At 42.0% G+C, this 25,208-nt stretch overlaps 1 protein-coding gene across 5 annotated transcripts in view; it reads right to left on the bottom strand.

Annotated features, from left to right (window-relative positions):
- Positions 1–25,208, bottom strand: part of SLC9A9 (solute carrier family 9 member A9) — a 511,594-nt gene that overhangs the window by 236,184 nt on the left and 250,202 nt on the right. For all 5 annotated transcript variants that reach the window (XR_011527598.1, XR_011527597.1, XM_008507627.2 and 2 more), the window contains exon 9: positions 14,716–14,804. Coding sequence is in view for 3 of the 5 variants with exons in the window: in XM_008507627.2 (XP_008505849.1) it covers positions 14,716–14,804 (89 nt within the window). In the remaining 2 variants the exon portion in view is untranslated. The remainder of the gene's footprint in view (positions 1–14,715; positions 14,805–25,208) is intronic.

The following is a 25,208-nucleotide window of genomic DNA, read 5'->3' on the forward strand; positions in this document are numbered from 1 at the left end:
AATTGAGAGTATGGACTCTAAGAAGACTTTATTTATTGGGGCTCCAAATAATTTTAGATGGAGAAAAAGTGGAAAAATTTCTCCTTCCTAGAATTATCTATCGTATGGGATGGTGTAGGTAAGTCTAGATTCATGTAGATCCCACACTTAGCAGCTTTCCAACTGTATTTCATGAAATTCATCGTAAGTAAATTACCACAGGAACCCAAACTGGAAGATGAGAGTTGAGCTGTGGGATACTTTAAGTCATTAACTAGAGATGGAGGAAAGCTAGCTAGGTGAGGTGGGGAGAAAACTGGACTTGGAACCTGTTCCCATTCCATTTTCCCCATTCGTGTCTAGTCGCTGTGTAATCCCAGGTCGATTACTTACCCTCTCCGTGTCCCAGTTTCCTCCTCAGTAAAATAGCCGCTAATAAGACCTAACTTACCGACTGTTGGCATGAAAATTAAAGGTATTCATTTTCACTAAACTGCTTTAGACAGTGATTGGCACCTACTAGCTATTCAATAGCCATTAATAAATCTGCATTCTACCAACTTAAAAATTAAAGAAGTGAAAGTAGATACCCCTAAATCACTCATTCTCAGTGAAGCGCCATTTTTTATGTAGTCTAACAGTTTTACATCCTGTGATTACTACAGTGAATCTTAAAGTGAAACCTCCATTTGTTTGCTTCAGATAGGTGAGCAAGTCACCCTGTAAGGGGGGCTGTCAGTTGTTTTTGGTTCGGACCGTGTGACTGCCTTCCCAGACCTGAGAACTGTGTAAATACTTATCTGGGTTATGTCTCCGAAACATCCTGCCTGCGAAGATAAAGGCCTGTATACAAACTGCCAAATCTCCGTGGCTCGAAGCCTCCACCTACGTCACACAGAATATAAAATCCTTTCCAGAGTTTCCTTTTCTCTTAAACATTTACGGGAATCCCAAAGGGAAGCTCTGTGAGTGACCTAATGTCTCCTAGGTCACTGGTGCTCAAGTGTGGCTGCACTTTAGAACCACCCAAGGAGTTTTACACAGTTCTGCTGCCCAGGCCACCTCAGAACCCCCGGGGGAGGCGCCAGGCCTTGAGATTTTGACAACTCCCTGGGAGATGCCAGTGCGCAGCCTGGTTGGAGAATCAGTGTCCCAACCCCCCCAGCATGTGGCTCCCACATAAAGTCCCTTGCACAGTTTGGCTCTGATCTATTGGATCAAACCCCTGCTCCCGCCAAACGACAGAACCTTAGTCCAGTCCTCCCCCTTCCAGTGTCTTCCTAGAGTCTCATCTTTGGCCACTCATTGGAATCCCTTGGTGAGAATTAAAATAAAATTGCAGCCTAGGCCCCACCACAGAGTAAATGAATCAGAACTCCTGGGCAGGGGGCCAGGCATCTGGGATTTGTAAAAGCTCGTCAGTGGTTCTGACATGCACCCAGGGTTGAGAATTTCTGCTCTGGGAGCTTCCAAGGGGAGGGAGCCAGGGCGGCACATATGATCAGAGCCTGGAACTTGCTATCCCTCAGCTGTGGCTGCCCACGTGGTTGCTTTGCTCAGCCATGGGGGTGCTGCCTGCACCAACCTGCTCTTGCTTTACGCTGAGCTGCTGGCCACGCTCTCCCCTGCTGCCCGCACTGTGCGGCCTGCTGCCTGCAAGCCTAGGACTGCCTCACTCCTCGGGGCATCCACTCTTTCTGCCACTGGCACCTTATTCTCCATTGCTGCCTGCCTCTTGGTCTCTGCCACTTCTCTCTCTCTCCATCCAGTAGGGGAGAACTTCATTTTCTTGTGTCCAGTTCTTTTAGGCAAGGTCCCTTAGTAGAGTTACTTGGAAACCTACTTAAATTCAAGTTTACTGCCCAACATTCTGGCAAGAGAGGAGGGTCCCAGCAGTGAAAGGATGCTGCTCCCACCCCCACCCCCCGCCCATTTGACCAACTAGTGCTCTCCTCCTCGGAGCGCAGGCAGGCTAGTAAGCAGGTGGGTTGGGAGGGCCACGTTTATCCTCATAGGGTCCTGCAAGAGGATGCTGACCCTCAGGCTGTACCAGATGCCTTCCCATTTATAGGAATTTCCCTCTTAAGGGGTTAGTTATTCCTCTCTGTATCTGCCTTCTTTCATTAACCCCCTTCTCACACATAATCATTACATGCCTGAATCCCAGTTACAAATAAAATTCAAGCTCTTTCCCTTGGGTTGCCTGGACCTCAGGCAAATCAGGAACTAGGGCTAGACACCTGTGTTAGTGCCTGGGAACATTCTGGAGCCTTTAATAGGGTGTTTTCTGCCAAGAACATAGGGAAGACCCTTAAGGAATGTTGTCACCTTACTCCACATGTATCTGAATCCTAGCAACAGTCCAGTCATTACACAAAACATTCAGTAGGGCCAAATGAGGAAGAAATGTTCCCTTAAAATCAGGCTACTTTTCCCTGGAAGGTTACATGGTCTCAAATTCTTTTAGTCTCTGATATACTGGATGAAGCAAAAGACTCCTGTAGCCCACCTGCTCCAACTTGGGTCTATAAAAGCAAGCCCCAAACCAAACAATACATTAGCACAAAGGGGGAGGATGGTGGTGTCTTCCCTAAAAGGGTCATGTAAATTATGATGTCAGAATTGAGTGCAGGCAGTGTCATAAAATTGAATCATTACCACACCAGCCGGCAGACCACCTTTTGAGAACACCTGCATAAGGACATAAAAAGTTAAGATATAGTTCACTTGTGGCCCTAGGGAAGACCCTGGGGGCTGCTTACAGAACTCCACCTTCGCCATCCAGAAACCGGCTGTGTCAGAACTTGCAATACTGAAACTCGCCTGTTCTTGCCCATGTGCTAGCTTCGGGCCCCTGTCTGCCTCTCTCTTTCTATTGGCCAAGAGGCCTTCCACCTTGGCCCTGTGCTGGAGGCTCTGGTGCTATTACCAGAGCACCATCTTCAGAAAGGAAAAGCACATCGGAAGGTGACAAGTGCTGAGGTGTGAAGTCATTGTCCTGGAAACCCAAAATAACGCTTTCTCCAGATCTGAGTCCCAGTGACCACGTTTTCACAGATCTCTGGGGAAGACAAGAGTTGTGTAAATTCAGTTACCTACAATGACTGAGAAAAGATTAGACATTCTTTCCCAACAGAAGAATTCTTTTATTTTCGCTAAGGTCTCTTTGCCCCTGTAGTTCGTCCTTGAAAGTTTAATTTGAATGCAGCAAGGCACAGTACAAAAAGGGAAGAGAAATACGTTTTCAAGCATAGTTTTTTAACAGCTTAGAACCAATGGAAAAATGCATCAGAAGCAGCTCGGTACTTGGGTGCTCACTGCTAAAGCAGGTCCATTATAAGTGACATTCTCTTCTCCCTCAAGAATAGATTGGTCACTACTGACTTCAATCAAGTTCTTTCTCAGTGTGACCCAGAGCAGTTGTATTAAGTGACTTTCCTAAAACCAAACTGTTATTCTCATTTATTAGATTTCCCTTTCAGGTACTTTATTCAGAGGTCTAGGTCACATGTCCACTGACGGGATTCTTTGGGTTGAGCTGTGCCTCCAGAAGCAATTCAATTTCTCTTCTGAAGGAATTGCACAAAGACTTAATGTTTTATTAAATCCATTTTCTGCATCTTTCAAGACCATCAAAAAAATGGCACCCTTAAATCTGGCAACATTCTTTAACAAACACAGATTCTGGCACACATATTCAGCCTTGATGTTTTCTGTGCTGCATCAATAAAATTTAATTATAATGAGTAGAAAAATTACAGTAATTTCCATTTATCACCCCAAAATGCCATTATGAGACTGAAGCCCTTCATACCTGCACCTATCAAGCAGGGTGATAAAACCGTAATGGGCTGTTCAAGGGGGTTATGCCATTGCCATCTTTAGAAATTTGAAGGTCATAATGAGCGCCCATCTGTCTTGAATGTCATCAAAGCAGGGACCAGGGCAGCTGATCTTTGAAATCCTATTCAGATAAATTTTCCCATTATGCATTGAATCAGACCCATACACAGAAGGACATGGATCATATGTATTGATATGGTGATAGTCAAACATTAACGATGGTAATTTTTTGTTTTCTGAAGGTGAAAGAAATAGAAAAAAAGAGAGTGAGACACAGCAAAAGCGAGAGTGAGAGAGAGAGAGACAGTGCCATCTCTCTGAGGGGCTGAGGCTCCACATAGTGAAAAAGAATACAAAGCCATTATTTTGGGGAAAATGTAATAGAAAAAAATAAATTTTAGAGAATGCTGAGTGAGGTAGATATACTTTCCTGGGGTTTTGGAAGATGAGAAGGACAAAACTTAAGAGAAGACTTTGGAATCTTCTTGGTAAGCAATTCAAAGGTGAATTAACATGGGTTGCAAGGATGTTGCCTATGGGGTAGTGATAAAGATTGTCCTGGTAGGTGACTCTGATACAAAACTCTTTCTGATGGTGATGAAGAATCAGAATAAAACAGCAATAACAATACTCAAATACTCTTACATGTACACGGAACTTTGATGAATCCTGAAGAAAGAGAAAACCAACAACGGTAAAATGGAATAAAGTATCTGTCACAAGACAAAGAGGAGCACAGGATGAAAGAAGAGATACCACCATCACTTTGGTGGCAAAAGAAAAGCTCTTCTTTGTTATATTAAGCCCCTCTCCAGTCAGTGTTAAAGCTGAGACAAGAGGAGAAGGGCAAAGGGAAGGGTGGTCGGCAGCGGGGCAAGGCTACTGGGGTTCATGATCCTCCATTAGAGGGATAGGGAGGATGAGAAGCCCAGGGAGAGGAGGAAGAATGACAGCGACAAAAGGAGAAAGGGAGGGATCAGAGATAATAATAGTGCACTGAATAAATACACCCAAGTGCTGCTTCTTAAAATGATTGATATATTATGCAGTTTCATAAATTAAAAGAAAGGGAAATATATACACAATATCTTCTATAGGAAAGGTCTGTAATCAAATACATGAAAAAGACGTTAAAAAATAATAACAGATTATCATCTACAACTCTATTCTTTGTGTGACCTTCTTAACTTCTCTAAGGCTCGCAAAATCTGACTAAGAATAGTATTTACCTCATGGGTTTTTTGGTGAATGTTAATTGGGATAGTTGAAACGAAACATACATTTATAGTGCCTGGCATAATATAGTGTTCAATAATTGTTGTTACTAAAATTTTTGAAGATCTGGAGAGGATAGATGGTTTACTAGGAAAGTAAAGTTGACAGAAGTAGAAAACCTAAATATTCAACCACATAAGAAATTGAAACAATTATCACAAAATCACTTCCAAAAATGGTATCAGGCTTAGTTTTAAAAATGTTTTAAAATATGTCCACAATTCTTTATACTTCTCTTTTCAAGAGGTGGAGCTTAATTCCCTTCCCGTTGAGTATGGACTGGTCCTAGTGACTGGCTTCTAACAAACAGAAGATGGCAGAAACGACAGCGTGTGACTTCAGAGACTAGTTAATAAAGGCATTGCTGCTTTCTTCTTGCACTCTTTCTCTTTCTCTCTCTGGTTTCACTTGCTCTGGGGGAAAGTAAGCTTTCAAATCGTGAGGACACCCAAGCAGCCCTATGGAAGACACCCAGTGAAGAACTGAGGCCTTCTGCCAATGGCCATGGGAGTGAGCCATCTTGGAATGGATCCTCCAAGACTAGCCAAGTTTCAGACAGTCCAGCATTGGCCAACAGCTTGTCTGCAACCTCGTGAGAAATGCTGAGCCAGAATTATCCAGCTCAGCTGATGCTGCTGAACTTGGATGCCTCAAAAACTATGTGAAATAATAAAAGTTTGTTGTTTTAAGCTGTAAATATTGGGAAAATTTCTTACACAGCGATAGATGACTAATACACGAAAGGTTGTTTCTCGAGGTGGGCACTGTGTATTTTAGCCTTCAGTGCATATCCCTTGAGTGCTCCTGTATTTCCAGGTCGCCCCTGGGCTGGAGAACTGACTCTGCCCTTCTAAGCCATCAAGCTTCCTTGGGCTTCAGTTTCCTCCCATAAAATTCTGGGCTTACCAGTTTATCTATATAGTCCCACCTTGCTCTGCACTTCTTGGATTTTATGACAAAATTTTCAACTGCAATTATATACTATGATAAACAAACATAGATGTGTGGTTAAGAGAGTAGCTAAGATTCGATCGCAAAGTTATTGTACAATTATAGCTTTATCAGAGAAAAAATTTTACAGGAAAAATTTTCAAGGGAAAGCACAGTTCATGTCTTTCTTAGCTTTATTTCTCCCCGCGCCCCTGTACCTGGCATATAGGAGGTACCTACTAGTGAGGGTGCTGAATGGTCATTTGTGGCCCCGACTATAATGTACAGTGGTGGTGGAGTAAGGCTTTCTAACTAGGGCTTCACAGACAATAATTCTTTCTGGGCACTGAAATTACAGGGTGTTCTTGTCATGATGCGGGAGCTCCACTCTCATTAGCATTTAAAAGAGAACGCTTATTAGCTGAACTACTAAATGTCCTTTATACTATATAATGAGTTTCATTGAAAAGAATCACTAGCTTAGCTAAGGAGAAATTTAAACGCTTTGCCATCATTTATAAATTCAACCCTTCTAGAATGATATTTTTAAAGGTACTTTGAATGAAGGGAAGAAGAAAAGTGGTAGAAATCTTGACAAAAGAAATGTAATTAGAGTAAAAAAAAAAGGCAATTCTATGCTTTATGAAGATATCTTTGATCTTACTTCTCAGAAACCAGGGGCATTGTTACCCACGACATTCTCTCTCCACTGTGCCTCGGAACAGGTAACTGGGATGGAATGTGCCTGCTTTTGTTGAAAATGATGGAGAAAAATTGCACAAAACCATAATCAAAAAACACTGTAATGCAAATCGATAAGGCAGGGGCACACTGCGGGAAACTCACACAAGTAATGGAATTGTACTGGATCTTTCTTTCAATATCTCAGGATTACCCTAGACATTTGCTTTATGCATTCAACTCATTACAGTTAAATTAATGCATCATATCAGAATTAAATAAACCATTAATTAGCATATATTGTTTTCCCTCTCTATTTTTTATCTTGGAATGTTAATGGTCATAACTCATTCATTCATTCACTTATTTATAAATTCAACAAGAATTTAATGAACTCCTAAGTTCAAGGCAAAACCAAATGGTAAATTTCCACTAACTTTTCATATAGACCACAACATCCTAAGAGGTTAATCAGGACAAAAGTATAGAGCCACAGAAGGTTAAGGTAAATTTAAATGTTACATATGTTAGTAGTTGATCAAAAGGAAGTGTGGTCAGCAGTGAGATTGGTGTCATGGATTGATGTCATTTCCTCCGTGATGCTACCTTCATTATCTTTTCAGGGCGCAGATCTGATTATTATCATCAGCCCTATGCCTAAAAGCCTTAAGCAATTATTAGCCTTATAGGATACAGTTCTTCTAAATGTAGCACAGTGAGATACTAAAAGGCCCACCTGAACTCACCTCTCCATTTTAATTCTCAGTTCTCTCCCACATTCCTCCCTTTCCTGCTCTCCAGCCTATACCAGCAGCCCCAACGCACTCCTACCTACTTCCTCAAGGCTACCTGGGCCCCAGGCACAATGCACTACATGTTTGTTTCTGGGACTTGTCAAGCTCTTTCTGAATTTTATCCTTTTGCAGACTCCTTTCTCTTTGTTTTCATCCTCCATGAAATCTACATGATAATCTCCTAATAATCCTTACACCCAACTCTAAAACACCCAACCCACCATCAGCTTCCCATGAACACCTTGCCTCCAGAAAGCCACTCAGTCCTCTGGCTCCCATGACACACTGAACATCCTTCTTTGTTAGCATTTGCCACATGGGGTCGTTGTTTGTGCATGTGTGTGCACCTGTGTGTGTGTCCCCTACCATATTAGGAGCTCCTAAAGCCTTTGTCTCCGCGACTTCTATATGGCATCTGCCATGCAACCATGTGGTACTTAGTCCACACTCAGTCCGTGCTTGAATCGAAAAGCTGGAAAGCCCTTCTGCTGGACCCGGAGACTGAGAGGTAGCAAGGCAAGCTCTGTACTCTCCACCCCAAGGATGCGGGCAGTCTTAGCAAAGCCTTGCAACCACTCACCTGGGAGCAGAGGGTTTTTCCAGGAAGAAGCATCCACCTCGCATACTTTTCACCCCAGTATGAACTAGGGCTTTTGTTTCTGATCCCCTCATCTTTGGATTTGATTTGGCAATTTATTAAAATGTTCTACTCAATGATTTATCCTCCAGATCAATGGCAAACTCTGATCCCTCCTCTCATCTCCACGCATTGCAGTCTGTGAGCAAGTCATCCCTGCCCAATCCTAGTTTGGGAGAAGGAACTAGATCCATTTCTTATGCTCTGTGTCAAATCACAGAATATTAGGTTTAGAGCACAATCCTTAAAACCCAGTCATATTGTTCGGTCATTCATTTTACAAATGAGAAAAGTGGTGCTCACAGATGTTTAATTATGCAAGGCCCCACTCTTAGTCATAGAGACGAGGGGCAAACCTCAGCTTTCTGGTCTCTCAGTCAAGTGTTTTTTCTACCGTATCATCCGGCCTCTCCCACCTTTCAGATCTTTTTCTTGAATTTTCTAGCAAAGTCACGCACAGTACATCATTTGGCTCCCATTGTCATTTTTCTTTATCGGAAATTTAAATTTGGATTGGCATTGCTGCTCTTCCACTCAATGGTGATAAACACTCAAAATGTCATCTGAGGGAAATGGAAATAAAATAAGCATCTGGAAAGAATGTGCTGTAATAACAATGTCATTGTTTGCCCAAAAATGCTAGACAAAGAATCTGGCTTTTCAAAATTAAATGCATGAAAATATCTATGTCCGCATCAAGCTGTATTTTAGTAAAAAATTAAAATGCAGTGAAATTGGCAGATTTTCAAAGATGATAGAATTAAATATAAGATAAATGACTAATTATCTGAATTAGCTGAAAGTATAATAAAGATAGCCAAACACTCATTCATTCATTCATTCATCCATCCATCCATGCCAAGTTTACTGAATAAATGATGTTAAGCCCTACAATTGCTACTATACCATCTATTAGTGAAAGAATGTTTAGTAAAAGGCAAAATCATTTGAACTACAAAGTCCAAAAACCTAAGTTCAACATTTGCCTCTGCCGCTTAGAAGCCTTGGCAAACCCTCTAACACACGGTCTTGTTTTTCTTTTTTTCGTATTATTCCCTGAATCAACATAAAAGAGTACTGTTATTTCTCCCACCTTAAAAATAAAAAGTTTTTCTTTGGCCTCACATCTCCCTCCAGCTATCATCTCATTTTTTTGCTCCCCATTTATAGCAAAACGCCTTTGAAAGACTTGTCTATACACACAGTTCCCTATTCCTTTCCTTCCATTCTCTCTTGAACCCATTATAATCAGGTCTTTACCCTGGCACTCCACCAATACGGTTCTTACCAGTGTCATCAATGATGTTCATGCTCTTCCTCTTACTTGACTCCTCAGCAGTATTCGGCATAAGTCATCATGCTCCTTCTTCATTTGACTTCCAGGGCACCATACATTCTTGGTTTTTCTTCTCCCTATTGGCTACTACCTCCCATTCTGCTTTGGTTTTTGGATCTCTCTTCCATTACTGCCTTAGAGATCTTGTCCAGTCTCATGTTTTCAATATCATCTCTATGCTGATACCTCCCAGAATTTTAATTCCAGCCTACACCTCTCTCCTGAACTCCAGAAGTCTTTATGCCCAACTGGCTACTCAACAGTTCCACATTATTGACTAATACACATCCCAGATGTAACAAGTCAAGACTCGGTTCCTGATGGTCCCCGGAACCTGCAATCTTGCAGTCTTCTCCAGCTAATGAATGGCTCCTCCATTTTTGGAAAATTTAAGTCAATCATGCCATGCCTGTATTTAAAAGCCTTCAGTGTTTTTCCACCTTGTTCAGGCTCTCCATGACCCCTCTTTTGTCACTCCTCTGATATTGTCTCTCCTACTCTCCTCTAGGCCACTCCGCCTCACCCACCCTGGTGACCCTGCCCCAGGGGGCCACTGTATCTGTTGTTCCCAGTTTCTGGACAGCTCTGCCCCAAGTGCCCGCACAGCCCCCTCTCTCACTTCTTTCACGTATCACTTTCTTATTGAGCCTTCCCTGGCCACCCGATCTAAAACTGTGAACTTGCCTTCCCATACACATACTCCTAGCTCCCTTTCCTGCTTTATTACTGGCCTTAGGACTTACCATAAGCTCACTATATATTCAGCTTATTGATTTTGATTGCTATAAAGCACCTCTCCTAGAAATTGGTTTTTGTTCCCTCTTGTATCCCAGCACCTTGAACAGTGGCTGGCACAAAGCAGGCTCTCAAAAAATATTAGTTGATGAATGAAGGTAATCAGTGCTGGAAGAAGACTTGCCTCTCAGGAGGAAAGTAAGCAGAAAGTAAACGAGATAAGTACTTTGTACATGTTAACGCATAATAAATGTTAATTATTTAAATTAATATTATATGCCATGTGTATCTGTTGGAAGGAGTTTTTGGGTGGGAACTGCAGGAAGGGAAGGAGAAATTCTAGTTAAAAGGGATGGTATGGAAGTACATGGTTTTGGAAGTCAGCTTCAAGCAAGGTAAAGACAGCTGAGGGAAACACCCTGGAGTCTGGCCCAGATTACCAGCTCCCAAGGCCTGCCTAGGGGTGAGGGCAGCAGGGAGCAGGGCTTGGGAGGCAGGCTGGGACTTGTGTCAGTGGGGTCATGGGGTCTGCATGCAGTCTCTGGATCGTTCGGCATGAGACCTCTAGGCTCACAGACTGCTGTGTGCTGAGGTCCCTCGCGAGTATCTCTAGCAATCCTTAGTGTCTGGGGCAACAGTCAGGGCTTCCAGCTTCTGTTTGTCTCTAGGGCTAGAGGCACACACCCTAAAGCAAGCAAACGGCTGATCCAGGGAAGGGATTGCTGCGTACATTCGTATTCTCTTCAGTAGAGGGCTCTGCCATCACAACGTTCCTCATGGTGGGTCACAGCTCCAGGCTGTCTCTGTAATGCTGCTTTGTGCCTAACACGTAGTGATGCTACATGTTTCTAATGGGTTGGAGTGAAAATCAATTCACCTACATCTGGATGGTCATTATGAGTTGCATAATATATTTTAAAGTGAAAATGCAATTTCAAAAAGGCACTCACTCTCGAAGTTATGAAGGATATAGAAGTCTCAAAGGTCTTTGCATTCAGATGTAGTTATTTGATTAGCTGGCATAGGCACAGTTCATGAATAAAACTCCTTTATAAATCATATCACCTTTGGATTTTATAACACTAAGTTGATTTTCATGGATTTTCCTAAACTTCACTAGTTGACTTTCTTTATTCCCACTAAATGGTCCTGGGGACAGAGGCAAAGAGGTTGTGTAGCTGCTACTTCTCCTGTTGACAGTGAACACAACCAAGGAGATGCAGAGGAAGACAGGCGTTCAGCAATGCTGTGTCATCAGATGATGCTGTCCAAACTTTTCCCAGAGAGGGAATAGCGGCAACCTCTAGCCCTGCCTCATCTTTTCTTTACAGTTTGTAATGGGTTTCCCATGTGGAGTTTGAACTTTGTTTGCCATGGTGGTGCAGGTGGGGCCAAGGATCTCCGACCTGTGGAGTCAATTAAAGGGCTTGATCTCATTTGCTTCAAAGTGGTGACCTCTGACCCTACACGCTGGAGTGGGGAATGTGTGTGCATATGTGCACACATATATGCATGCATGTATAAACATGTACACATGCTACATGTGCATATATTATGAGATAAAAAATAAATGGAAAATGATAGACCCTGAAAGAAAAGAAGCAAGGAAAGGTACGAGAAGGGGAGGGAATTAGCGTTCTTTAAGCCCCTGCTATGAACCAGGCACCAAGGAGAGAAGGCAACGGGGGGAACAAAGATGAAGGGATGCAATTATCTGGATGTTACAGAATGAACGTGTAAAAATCTCCTTCCTTAAAGGAGACTACTGTAAAAAGGATGCTGGCAGCCCGTCAGGGAATGCTCATCAAGCCATTTGGAGGAGAACAGAGGCTGTGGGGCACTGATTTTGGCTTTGTCTCCCTGAGGTGCTGAGCGCCTGTCACGCCATGAGATGAGTTATCTTTGAAGTTCTGCTGAGCAGTCTAGATGGCATGACTAAAAGTGCAAGTCCCTAAACAGAGTTCAGCTTCCCAGAATATAAATGCTCGGAGAACCAGACGAGGTCAGGAAAAACTAGCTCAAGATATTTCCCTTTAAAACCTAGAGAATGCTAGTGTTCTCCATAATTAAAAGGATCCCAGAAGACTATGCATTGGAGGTTTCTAGGTATTGGTATCAGCTTTTTTTGTTCATTTTTTTAAATCTGGGGGGATCCTTAAAATTTCCGTGATTGCGTCTTGTGATTCCTCTGAGGGCAGAGGGAAAGGGTGACGTTGCAGAGTCCCTAAGTAGGTGGGCAGTAGGTTTAGGTCTAGCTCATCTTGGGACAAACAGAGAAGGATGAAAACAATAGCTGTTTTGGAGAGCTTTAAGCTAAGTCTTCAAAATCTTTAGGAAATTCCTGGCCAATTACAGGTTTTGCTTAGATGTCGCTTTGGTTTTCTCCACTCCTTCTGCCCCAATATCACATCAGATGTCCTCAGCATCATTCGGTGTATTGTAGGAGCCTCTCTACCTCCATTTGCATCTGGGGGTAGATTACAATCATTTGGTCCAAGTCTTCATCATTCTCTGCATCCATGATCCTTCCCATATAACTTTGCAGTGCTCTCCCACTGTGTTCTGGTGACCCACTCAGCAACTTGACCTTGGTCTCTGCCACGTGATATTCTTTGGCTAATAGGATGTTTGGGAAATATGATACAAGCAGATGCTAGAAATGCACGTGCACACTGGGCCTTGTTCTTCTGCCAGAAGATGAATGACAGACACATGGGACTGGCTAAGGTCGTCCAGTCAAGCCTACCCTTGAATAGAGCTCAGCAAACTCACAGACATGTGAGTCAGCCCAGTTGAGACATCAGAGCCACCCAGATCGACCTAGCTCAAAAGTGTTGAACACTGCAGATGTGTGATAAATGAATGTTTATTATTGGATTCCACCAGGGTTGTGTGGTTGTTTGTTACACAGCAAAAGCTAACTGATACAAGTACCATTTGATCCATGCTCCTCTTGTCTTGCGGAGTGATATTTCTAAAATGAAACTCCAATTATCCTAAAATTACTCTGCCTAAGCCACTTCAGTGACTTCTGTTATGGGCTGAATTGTACCCCACCAAATTCATATGCTGAAACATGAGGTACCCCCCAGTACCTCAGAATGAGACCTTATTTGGAAATAGGGTTATTGAAAATGTAATTAGTTGAGATGAGGTCATACTGGAGTAGAGTAGTTTTCTAATTTAATATGACTGGTATCCTTATAAAAAGGAGAAATTTGGAGACAGGCACACTCACAGGGAGAAAGCCATGTGAACATGAAGACAGAGATTAGGATGGTGTGTCTACAAGCCAAAGGACACCAGGAATTGCTGGACAACCACCAGAAGCTAAGAAGAGGAAGAGAAAAGATTCTCCCTCAGAGCCTCAGAAGGAACGAATCCTGGTGACCCCTTCATCTCAGACTTCTAGCCTCTAGACCTGGGAGACCATACATTCTGTTGTTTAAGCCACTCCCTATTACCTTGAGGATAAAGTCTAAACTCCTTCACAAGATGTGGAAGTCCCTTCATAAGCTGCTCTCTGGCTTATCTGTGGTCGCATCCCTTACTGCATCCCACTAGCTTTAGCTTTGGCCCATTCACTAACCACCCAGAACAGTTTACCTGCTTCAGAGCTTTTGTCATGCTGCACCCCTGGCCTCGAATGCCCTCCCTGCTACCTTCCCATCCCCCACTAGACCCCACATCTTTACCTAATTAACTTCTATCCATGTTTCAAGCTCCAGATTGGGCTACCATCTCTGGAAATTTTCTCTTTACCTTCCAATCCCAACTATGGAAGGATGCCCTATTGAATTCTCCCCAAACAACCTTTACAGCTATTTCCATCACAGTACTTATCACACTGTGGATAATGAATTGTTCATAACACATCTTTATCCTCATCCACAGACTTGATAATGACCTTCTTGAAGACAAGGTCATATACTATCTGTCCTTTTATTCCTAGTACCTAGCACAGTGCTTGGCACAGAGTGGCTGTGCAGCAAATGTTTGTGGAAGGAATCTATGTGTACATGTGCAAATGTGCAAACAGCTGTGTTCTTGGCATATGGGAGATACCCTCTGCTTGTGTGACAACTGGCAGCTGAGTTTACTTGGAAGCGAAAGCACCCAATTAAAGACCAAACACTACTTTCTATTCTTCTTCATTTCCTTCTCTCTATATAGCTACCCAATCTTACATGCCTTATAATGCTTTCAGATGTAACTGACTGTGAACTATTACCGACTGTGGACCTTTCATCTTCAAGACCGGTAGTCTATGTTCCACATTTCTCAGGAGGGAGAGACTATTATAACTATATTTTTGCTTACCAAGAGAATTGTTAATGGTTATCCTGAAGAAAAAAAAAAATCTATAAATATCCAATCTATAATGAAGCCTTAAGCTTACTTTCTTCCTTTACTAACGAAATTCTTTCTGAGTGCACCACCAGAATTGCTACATAAACATTACACTGAGAGAAGAGACCAAGCCTGCAGTGAGTTCTTTCTGTTACCTGTTTAGTCCTCATTTTGGAATCCAACGACAGGTTGTTGTAGGTATAATGTGCCTGTGTGACTCCACAGAAGAGAACAGCGACTATCCCTGAAATTCAAAAACACACCGGTCAAAACCAGGCTTCTTTCCCATTAAAGTCAAAGGGTAGGGCTATCCTAGCAAAAAATGGACTTGGTGTCAGCAGAGTTAAAACCGCTAATAGGGGCCGGCTCCGTGGCCGAGTGGTTAAGTTCACACGCTCTGCTGCGGTGGCCCAGGGTTCGGATCCTGGTGCGGACATGGCACCGCTCGTCAGGCAACGTTGAGGTGGCATCCCACATCCCACAACTAGAAGGACCTGCAGCTAAGATATACAGCTATGTACTGGGGGGTTTGGGGAGATAAAGCAGAAAAAAAAAAAAGGAAGATTGGCAACGTTTGTTAGCCCAGGTACCAATCTTTAAAAAAAAAATCCGCTAATAATTGCCAAGATAATAAAACCTGGGTATACCTTGTCACTTGCTTTAAATGCGGGTCTTGTAGGATTAAACCTAAAGGAAAGCATTAAGAAGCAGATTCTTCCAGGGGATAAAGGATTCGCTGGTCACGAGTTAGGAAAGTCATACTTGGAAAGAGGAGAGCAAAAGACTGTACAGTCAGCTCTGGGTTTCTCGTACCACTGCAGACGACGTTGCTGCATTTTATACTAAACGCTGGCCTACACGCTCAGACAGTCTCTTTCCACTGTGTACCTTGAGGAGCCTGAAGAAGTTCCTGCCATACCATAATTTAGCATTAAAAACCATGAGCCATAAACCTAAGACATCTACAAGGTCTTGTTGCCTCCGCCAAGGCTCCTACTTGCCAAATGAGAGAGAAAGGTCCTTGTTTGCCTCAGGCCTCCTTGGCAAAGCTGGGGGCTTTTTCTTTCTGCTGTTGAATAATCTAACGAACACATCCGAGGCACACATTCCTTGCAGGTAAGCTGGTCTGCTCTTGTGGGCTTCCTACCTGCAGTGGGCCCTCAGCTGCTTCTTGGCTGGCTGCAGGATTTATTTCTTAAACCATCATTATACCCAGCTTTAAATGCCACGTGAGGCCACACATAGATGCAGCCTGGGGACAGAGGAGCAGCAACCACAGGTAAAATGAGTTATTTGTCCCTGAGCTCTGTTATTCTCTGTGCAATTGCCCCTGAACTGGGGTGGGGAAGTGGTGGGGTTGCATTCTACTTTGGATTAAAGATTTGATTAATTATGGGAAATTGGGCATAGAGTAGGGCTTTGGGAAAAACACAAGACGTAAGTATTCCTCAACTCAAACCAAGGGGATTGAATTGAATTTTAAGCAGCAGAATCTTTCCAACTAAAAACACTCATAAATTAAATGCTGATGATTCTTAAGAGTGTAGAGATACGTGAACTGAATACTGACATTTCAAATGAATCTTCAATAAAGCGTTTTAAAGAACCAAGCATATTTTTCATATGTAGACTGCATGATTCTATTATATGTTGGTTATTTTTTCGGCTGGTTTGGATAAAATATTGCTAAGACACGTTTTCCTAATACAAGTGCACAGACATTTACGTTACTTATTTCCTTTACAGAGTATGCTTCGAAATTTTAGGCGAAAGAATGAAAACAACCAGGAAATTTTGCCAAGAAATATATATGCAGTCAGCATTTCTATAGATGTTTTGGGTAACTTTTTAGTTTCTTAGCCTGTCTTCAGAAATTTTAAGAAAAAATGCATATAAAATATTATATTTCACTCTTCACAGAATTTCTATTAAAAAACACCCCGTACCAGGGAACCTTCAATGGTGCTGAAGCGCTTCAAGCACTTAGAGGCACGGGAGCACTGCCTTGCATGTCGTTTTGGTATCAAATATTTTTCTTTCTTTATTAAAAAATGTGCTTCGTGTATCTCTGCTGATTCTGAAGTCGGAGGTTTTTCTGAGTGAGGTTTAGCTGACCTCCCACCGTTGTGGAAACGTTTGGACTCTATATTGATCTGCAGAGGAGCAGTGAGCAAGAAGGGGACGAGGGTGTGGGGAGCACATTCTGAGAACAAGAAGAGGTAACGAAGAAGTCTTATTAAAGATAGGGAAGGGAGCTAAGATTGGCCAAATGCGTACTGTGGGCCAAGAATGCACAAGTTTTACTTACATCATCTTATTTATGGCATTGATTTATTATCTCACAACAACCCAGCCCCTCCCAATGTCTCCCCCTTCTCAGGAATAGAATCTCCATTCTCCCTGCTGCTCAGGCCAAAATTTTGGGATCACCCTTTACTGCTCCTCTTTCTGTATATCAGTGTTTTTGTTGGCTTGTCTTTTGAAACTTACCCCCAACCCAACCACTTCCCAGCACCTCCACCCCTAATACCCTTTTCCAAGCTACCATCATTTTTCGCCTGGATTACAGCAATAGCTTCCTAACGGGCTCCCCTGTCTCCACTGTTGACTCCCCACAGTCTATCTTCCACCCACCAATAGTGATTCTTTTAAGAGAATTCAGATCGTGTCAGTCCTCTGCTCCATACTTTGTAATGGATTCCCATGGCTACAAGGCCCCGCAGGATCCGGTCCTGCTCGCTTCTCCCCTTCCCACAGCTCTTTAACCTTGTCTCCTGCCATACTCCCTGCTTGCCCCACACTATCCTCCATAGGCGTGTTCCACCACAGGGCCCTTGCACTTCTGGTTCCCACTGTTGGGAAAGCTCTTCTTCAGATATCCGCATGGCTCTCTCCTTCCCTTAAGATGTTACATTATTGGACAGGCCTTCTCTATGCACTCTATAAAAACGATCCCTCTCATCATTCTCTATTCGCCTATCTTTATTTTTTTCATATTATTTACTGTCACTTAACATTTTATGTAATTATGTGTTTATTTTCTGCCTTCCGGCATGGCAATGGAAGCTCACTGAGGGCGGAGTGATTCATTGGTCCCTAATCCTCAGATCAATGCCAGGTACACGGTAGGCCTCAGTGAGTATTTGTCGAATAAATAAATAAACATTCCTATCCTCATGCAACAAATAAGAAACTAAAGAAATTTACTCAAGGTCACCTTGACAGTGGCAGAGCTAAGATTCAAAACTCCAAGGACTTGTCGGGCTTTCCTGCCTGTAGTAGGCCCTCCGTGAATGTTTTCAGGTGATCTTAAGCCATCTAAAAAACATCATGCCTGATGTCCCAGGGAAATAGAAATTTGATGAAGAAAATGGCTGCACTTGCTGTTTTGCGGATATTTGCCCGGTAGCTCCATTGGTTTTCCGTTAGCACACTAACAGGCAATGTTTCTGCTAATTCTTCATGAGTTTTGTGAACAGATATGTCACACAAGCAACAAACAATGAAGAGTGTGCCTACATGACCTGAGGCTTAGTTTGTAATTAAAAGAAAGCAACCAAGTTGATCTGACCCTAGTGTTAGCACACAAAATCATAATTCCATAGCTTCGGAATTAATTAACTCACACAAATTACCATAATTAGGATGACTTTTATAAGCCAAAATACGTTTTGAAAATGTCTCATCTAAACACATCTACTATTACCTACATAATACTCTGCCATCTAAACAGATTCAGAGTTGACAGTTTTCTACCTCATAAAAACAATTACATTTTCATTGTCATTATATCTTTACACACCTCTGCTTGCTGGCACTGGTTGTACCACTATTATGTGGGGCCCCAGAAAACCCTCCTACATGCTCTGGATCTTAGGTTCTCAGGCATATAGAAGGGAGGGGGACCGAAAGTTCTTGACGCCAGTCAGCAAACTAGTGTCTCAGCTCCAAACCCACCCTCCTGGGCTCATTCTGCGATCCTGGGTCTGGGGTTCTGCAAGACCACATCTTGCTTTGCCAGAGCCCCATACAAAGCCCCAGAGGAAGCTGGGACACAGTGGGGGAGGGGACGTTTTGCTCCTTCCTGTCTACTGGCTGTTCCTGTCAGCGGCATCTCAGCGATGATTCTGCACCATAGCTTCGGCAGTTGGTTCCAGCCTTGCTCTCCGTTTTTGTTTCTTCCTTCACTTCCAGACCAGCCTCATGGGACGCCCTCAGAGGAAGTAACGGCGGCCAGGGAGTGTCCTCAGAGGTCTGGGTCCCAGCTCAGCGGTTCCCTCTTAGGAGCTTCCAGAGTCTCTTCATTTTGCTCCTCCACTCCGAGGGCTCACGCTGCTTCCTGCAATTACTACCTCAGTGTTGCCTCAGTGCCCCATTTTATTTTTTTGGCTCTCCATCACCTGTTTTCCCAATTTCCTGCATTAAACTCTGTCAGTAACCAACCAGTTCCTCTTTTCCTGACTGAATCCTGACCAGTACTCTCTTGTGAGTCCCTTGTCATTCTAACTTTGATGGTTCTCTGAAACCACTGGAGGTTTGTCATCTGGAAATAAGATCCAATTATATCCTCCCATTATAACTGAGACAGTGGGGCGGCCAGCCCAGTGGCGCAGCAGTTAAGTGTGCACGTTCTGCTTCCTGGCAGCCCGGGGTTCGCCAGTTCAGATCCCAGGTGTGGACAAGGCACAGCTTGGCAAGCTATGCTGTGGTAGGCGTCCCACGTATGAAGCAGAGGAAGATGGGCATGGATGTTAGCTCAGAGCCAGTCTTCCTCAGCAAAAAGAGGAGGATTGGCAGCAGATGTTAGTTCAGGGCTGATCTTCCTCAAAAAAGAAATAAATAACTGGGACAGTGGGGGACACCAGTGGCGACTGAGACCCATATCAAGTCCTAGAGGAATGGACTCATGCCCAGTTCAATCCGATCTGCGGTTAGAATTGGTACTTTTAAAAAGTGATATGAGTCTGAGCCTCTAGATTGGAACAAGAGGCTTGGGGACAGGAGTAAGGTAGGCCTAGAGCTATTCAAGAGGCATGACCCAGACTCGGAATGTGTTTTCTGATTCCCGATCACATGATCTTTCCAAAATATGAGTGCTATGCTGCAGTGGAAGGCTGCCTCGCTGTGTGAGAAGTTCCCTATCACATGAAATGTTTGGGCTGAATGACCATCTGCCAGAGCTGTTGTAGAAAGAATTCTTTTCATAAAGCGGAATTTTGGATTTCCTTCAATTCTGTGGGTTTGTCATTTTCCCATACATTATTTTGTTAGTTCACTAGGATTAATACCTCAATTTAGTCTTTTTTTTTTTTCAAGTTCAGACAAGGAAATAACACTGGTTCCAGATGAAACCTTTACACATTTTGAATAGAGACAGCTCAGTTTTCTTAAAAAGACAAGATAAACTTAGACACATTCAAATATCTTTTCAATTTTAGACAGACAACCCTTTCAAAGTAAAATTCTAAAACGTATTACCACACCTTCTAATCAAAAGTATTTTTTTCAAGTAAGCAAGGAGATTTCAAGATAAACTCAGGAAGTCTCCTGTTTTAGAAAAGGATGGTTGTAAATCTTTGGACCACAAACTTTCAGGTCAAAGGACGTTGGAAATGGGGAATTCTGACATCCGCGTCAGAGCGCCAGAAGCGCCTCTCCTCAGACGAACCCACCCTTTCATCTCTCTTACCGCTGTTTCTCACGGGTCTGTCTTGCCTGTTCTTGTCACTCCCAGGTTGTGCTTAATTTACAGCTTATCCTTCTGTCCTCCCCATACGTCAGAAGCCACTTGTCCCCATCTAGAAGCTCAACTGTGGCCCAAGAATCTGCATTGGGCAAGAGAGATTTTGGCATCTACCCAATGCCTCCTGGATGTTAATATACGTCCAAATCACCTGGGAATCTGTTAAAATGCTGATTCTGCTCCAGGGGGTTTGAGGTGGAGCCCAAGATTCTGCAATTATACTACCAGGGGATATCAAGTCCGCTGGTCCCAGGATGACACTTTGAGAAGCAAGTCTCTGACCCACACTTTGGTACTCAGTATCAGCTCATCCTTGCTATGGCTTGGTCTTTACCTTGTATGTTCCTACAAAGAGACTGTTGCCTTATTCTTGCCTCTTTAGCATCTTGGGACAATTAGAAGACAGCTCTAAAAGAACAATGCAATTTTTGTTTCCTTTTTTTCTTGGCTTTATAATGTCTTTTGCTAACTATAAAAAAATGCCTTAAAATTACATTTTCGTGTTTTATTCTCCATTTTTCTTTTTGTTACTTTCCAGAATTAACATGAAGATTCCATGAAGTAATTTTAGTTACATGGGGCAATTATCTATCAAGGACATTTGAGGAGCTTAAAAATTTTTTCTTTATTTTTAAATTATTTATTTTTAATCACAGCCATACTAGAATGTGAAAGAAATTACTTACATGAGATAAAATTGATGATATATTTCACTATCAAATAGTTCAATAAATTCTTTCCCCTTCCAGAAAAAGAAAGGAAACAAATCATATCCTTTGATCGCAATTGTTATAATATTGGAAATTAACAAAAAGGATAGATACATAAAAGTATCCATCAGGAATTCTTAAATGTATTCTTCTAAATAAAATTGGAGTTGAAGGGGAAATCAAATTTGAAATTTTAGCTTATGCAGAAATAAATAACAATAGTTGTATAGTACATTCCTTATCAAAACCAATGGGATAAAACCAAAGGATTATTCTGAGGAAAGTTTATAGTCTTACATGCATTCTATTGGGGGGGGGGAGGAAAATAAATGATAAAAAAGAAAAAAGAAAAAGAAAAGAAATGGACTACTTGCCTCAAGAAACTAGACACGAGACATAAAAATGAATCCAGAGAAAGAATTAAAATCTTAATAAAGAAAAATGAAAAAAAAACAGCCAAAGAGAATACATGAAAAAAAAAAAGATTTGGTCAGTAAAATTAAAAGTCGTAAAATAATAGCGTGGTCCATGCCTGCCAGGTCTCCCTCCTTCCCAGGCAGCCATTCTCCGGCCGTGGCTGAAGGTATAAAATGGGTGATGTTGCTGAGACTCGGTTTTCTCATTTGGAGAGCACCCACCTGTCTCGCAGGTCTGTGCTGAGTATAAAGTAATAGGATGGATCTTAAAATGTTTTATAAACTTAATACTAATAAGTCAGTAAATCTAAGATTTTGCTATAATTCCTAGAAGTAAATGAAAGGAAGAAGGCATGAAAAGAAGAAATAAAGAAGCTCATTCCATGGGAAAATACAACAACATTTCCTATTTAACAATTTTCTAGAGGAAGAAACATGAAGCATCTAGTACGGGTCTCGCATATTCTACGTCTTTAATCATTGTTGCCTTCCCTTCCACATTAACTCTTGCATCAAGGAAAAGAGGTGAAAATGTGCTCCTTGCTGGTAGTAATCCAAACTTAGACAATACTCAGTAATATTACAGTTAAGGTATCAGATTTCTGCAAGTTAGCTTGGGTATCTTCTATTCATCCACTCAAAGGCTATTTATCGGCTGAGGTCATTTAATAAACAAAGCACCAGTTGTGGTGATGAGGAACACAGGATGAATAAATCTGGTCCTAGACCTCAAGCAGCTTTATTTCCTAACAGAGACAACATGTACACAAAGACACATAACAGCAGGTAGAAGGTGACAAGAAAATAGGAATCCTGATGGGGAGTGATTTCGGGCTGGGGAAGGTGGGGGAGAGGAGGGGAAAGTTTTCCTAAAGGACACAGGGGCATTTGTGTCTTGAAAGATGAGAAGAATTTGGGGATGCAGAGTCAGGGTTTGGGAATTCAATGTGAGCATGAGGAGAGAGGCAGGAGACTGCAGGGCATGTATGAAAAGCATGCATTTTACAGCACGCTTTGGGTTTTAATCCATTAGAGGTTAGGGAATAAATACACATTGAATTCATTAGTTACAACTTTTCTAAATACAAAACTTAACAGAAGAAACAACCAATACACTCTATGCTTAAAACGGTGATACTATTACAAGTACGAAAGTACTTATCTTTGTTTTCTTAGTCCTAGTATTCATAAAAATTAGAAGTACAAAACATCTAGTATGTCTATCGTCTGCTGACAAAATATTACTTCATTTTCTTTCCCAACAAAAGTAAAATCTGATTATTCTTTTTCTGTCTCTGCTGGAAAAACAAGTGCTCATTAAATGCACCTCCTATGTTACATGTCTAAGATCTTAAATTCAAGTTGTATTCATGGGGTCCCGCTGCAATGATGAATGGAACTAAGTATGTACATTGGGTCTGCAGAAAGTGGAGCCTGCTCAAAAATATCTGTGACCTAAAATAAATAAGGAGCTCTGAAAGAAATCAAGAGGTGGCCCAGAGAAAATAATAATAAGAGTTTCTGACTCATGTGTGTATACAAGATTGCCTTTCACTGTTCGCACAGCGAGATTTCAATGGTGGGCAAGGTCCCCCAGGGCTGGCAGCAGGGACTCATTTATGCAATATTGAGCAAGAACTACAACCAACACTTTATGACACTAGCTAAAAGAGCTGTTTGAGAAACCACAAAGATGTACACAGTGAAATTCAAATTAATTGGCAAGCAAAGAAACTTAGGAAACAGCACGAGGAGGTCCATAATTCTTTGGGAAAAATAATGATTCTGCTGGCAAGCAAATTCTTTGCAGAGAGATCAATTTTCAGAGGACAATTAACTCTTTTTGGTTACCAGAGTTCTCCTTGATTTGGTTTACACCGTTCTCCTTGATTCCCACTTCTGGATCCTCTCAGAGAGCATTAGTGCTACTAAATATTGTATATGTGTATGTATAAACATGTGCCTACGTGATCGAAGTTCAACATGTGGTTGTAAATTATATAAGGAAAAATGTCCTATCCTGGGAGTCAGGAGACCTGGGATCCCTCTGTCATAGTTCAGAAAATTAACTAGCTGGATGATTTGTACAAATTAAATTCATTGCCCAGTCTATAGTTTTCTTCTCGATGAATTAAAGAAGATGACCTGCATTAGTGCTCTTCAAATTGGGGTATACAAGAAACCACGCTGAGGGTAAAAGAAAACATAAGAACTCCATAATATTTAGTTAGAATTTTTGTGTATTCGAACATACGTAAGTACCCTTGTGGGCAAAAAACTACACTTGTGTGCAGTTGGTGCAGGATAAATCTATTTTATTTTATTTTTTGCCAATAAAGATCAAAAAACTCTGGCAAACACTGCTCCAGATGACCTGTAAGCACCTTCCAGTTTTAAGTGTCTGTGACCTGAACGGTTCAGTGTTCGCGTTTGCTTCAAGGTCTGCATAAACAGGAGTGAAGAATTACAGCCTCACGTTGGTGTTGATTTCCTTTCAACTAGATTACCCAGAATCTCCCTCTTGACCTACAGCTCCTCAACGGCTGGGTCTGCCACCTCCCTCTTTGTGCTGCCCTCAACCCCATAAAAGTGCCCAGCAGACATACGGCGCTCAAATGCAGGTTTGCCAAAGGAACGACTTTCTATTTCTGGAAATATTTATCTTCTTAGAAAAGAGAATGCAGGAGAAATTAGTTTTTGATCCTCACGTACAAATAGATGTTTATCTGGATTTATGAGTGGCAGCGTCCATTTTCTTTTAATATTTAAATTTTCTGATCCAAACCTATTGTCACCCACAGTCTCTGCTTCTGATAAGATTATTCAGTAGTTCTTTTCTCATTAAAAGTTGATGAAGCCTTCAGATACAGATGCTGAAAAATAAATGTCTGTCACATGGAGCATGATTCTCTTTGACGTTAAGTGTAGACTTGAGGGGTTTCTAAGACTGGTGAATATTGCATTTTTGGACAGGAAATATTGATTATATCATCAGAACACAGAAAGAGAGAGAGTGAGAAAGAAAAAAAATGTGTCTTGCTCTCAGACAGTATTCTGAGGGGTTTTAAAGTTGATGGGTTATTTTTCCATGCCACACTTTTATTTATTTTTGATCTAGTAAAGAGAGACATTTCTGACAGGTTTCCTACCGCCACCGCTGAACGTGAACCTGGAACTGAGAAGTCAAAGATTTAACGAAATGGAAAACTCCTTCAGGGAATACGAAAGATTCCAAGATTCCAAAGAATACAATTACTGTCTAGCTCACCATATTTGGCAACTCCACAGTTGGCAGATTCCTCATGAGTCTGTGGAATTTAAGCACATCAATACAGAAAACCGGACGGATCTATGATCGTATTTCTGGTTTCTACAACGCAGTGTAGGCACGCATGTAGGAGTTGCTTCATATCTATGTTGCAAGGTTTAGAAACTTCCCTTGAAAACAAAAATCTCCTTCATAATGTAGTAGTGGGTATTTATGTAAATGAACTTGAGGTCTGGAGAAGAAAAAAAAATGCTGTTTTGCTTAGATCACTGGTGTTGCACCTCAAATGTTGGTGTTAGTCAGGCTGACTGCCTCGCCCTTGTCTCTTTGCAGTTTTCATTTCCTTGAAGTGGGCAAACACATTTAGAGCAGTATCACCCATATCTCTAATCAGTAACCTCTCCCCAGATGTCCATGTCCAATTGCCCACTATACTTTTCCATGTGGAGGTTCCACAATGTGCAGAAGCCAGAAGGTCCTTGAGTGAACTAATGTTTGTGCCTCCTTTCTA

This window comes from Equus przewalskii, chromosome 15, assembly GCF_037783145.1.
Source record: "Equus przewalskii isolate Varuska chromosome 15, EquPr2, whole genome shotgun sequence".
In the NCBI taxonomy this organism is placed as follows: Eukaryota; Metazoa; Chordata; class Mammalia; order Perissodactyla; family Equidae; genus Equus; species Equus przewalskii.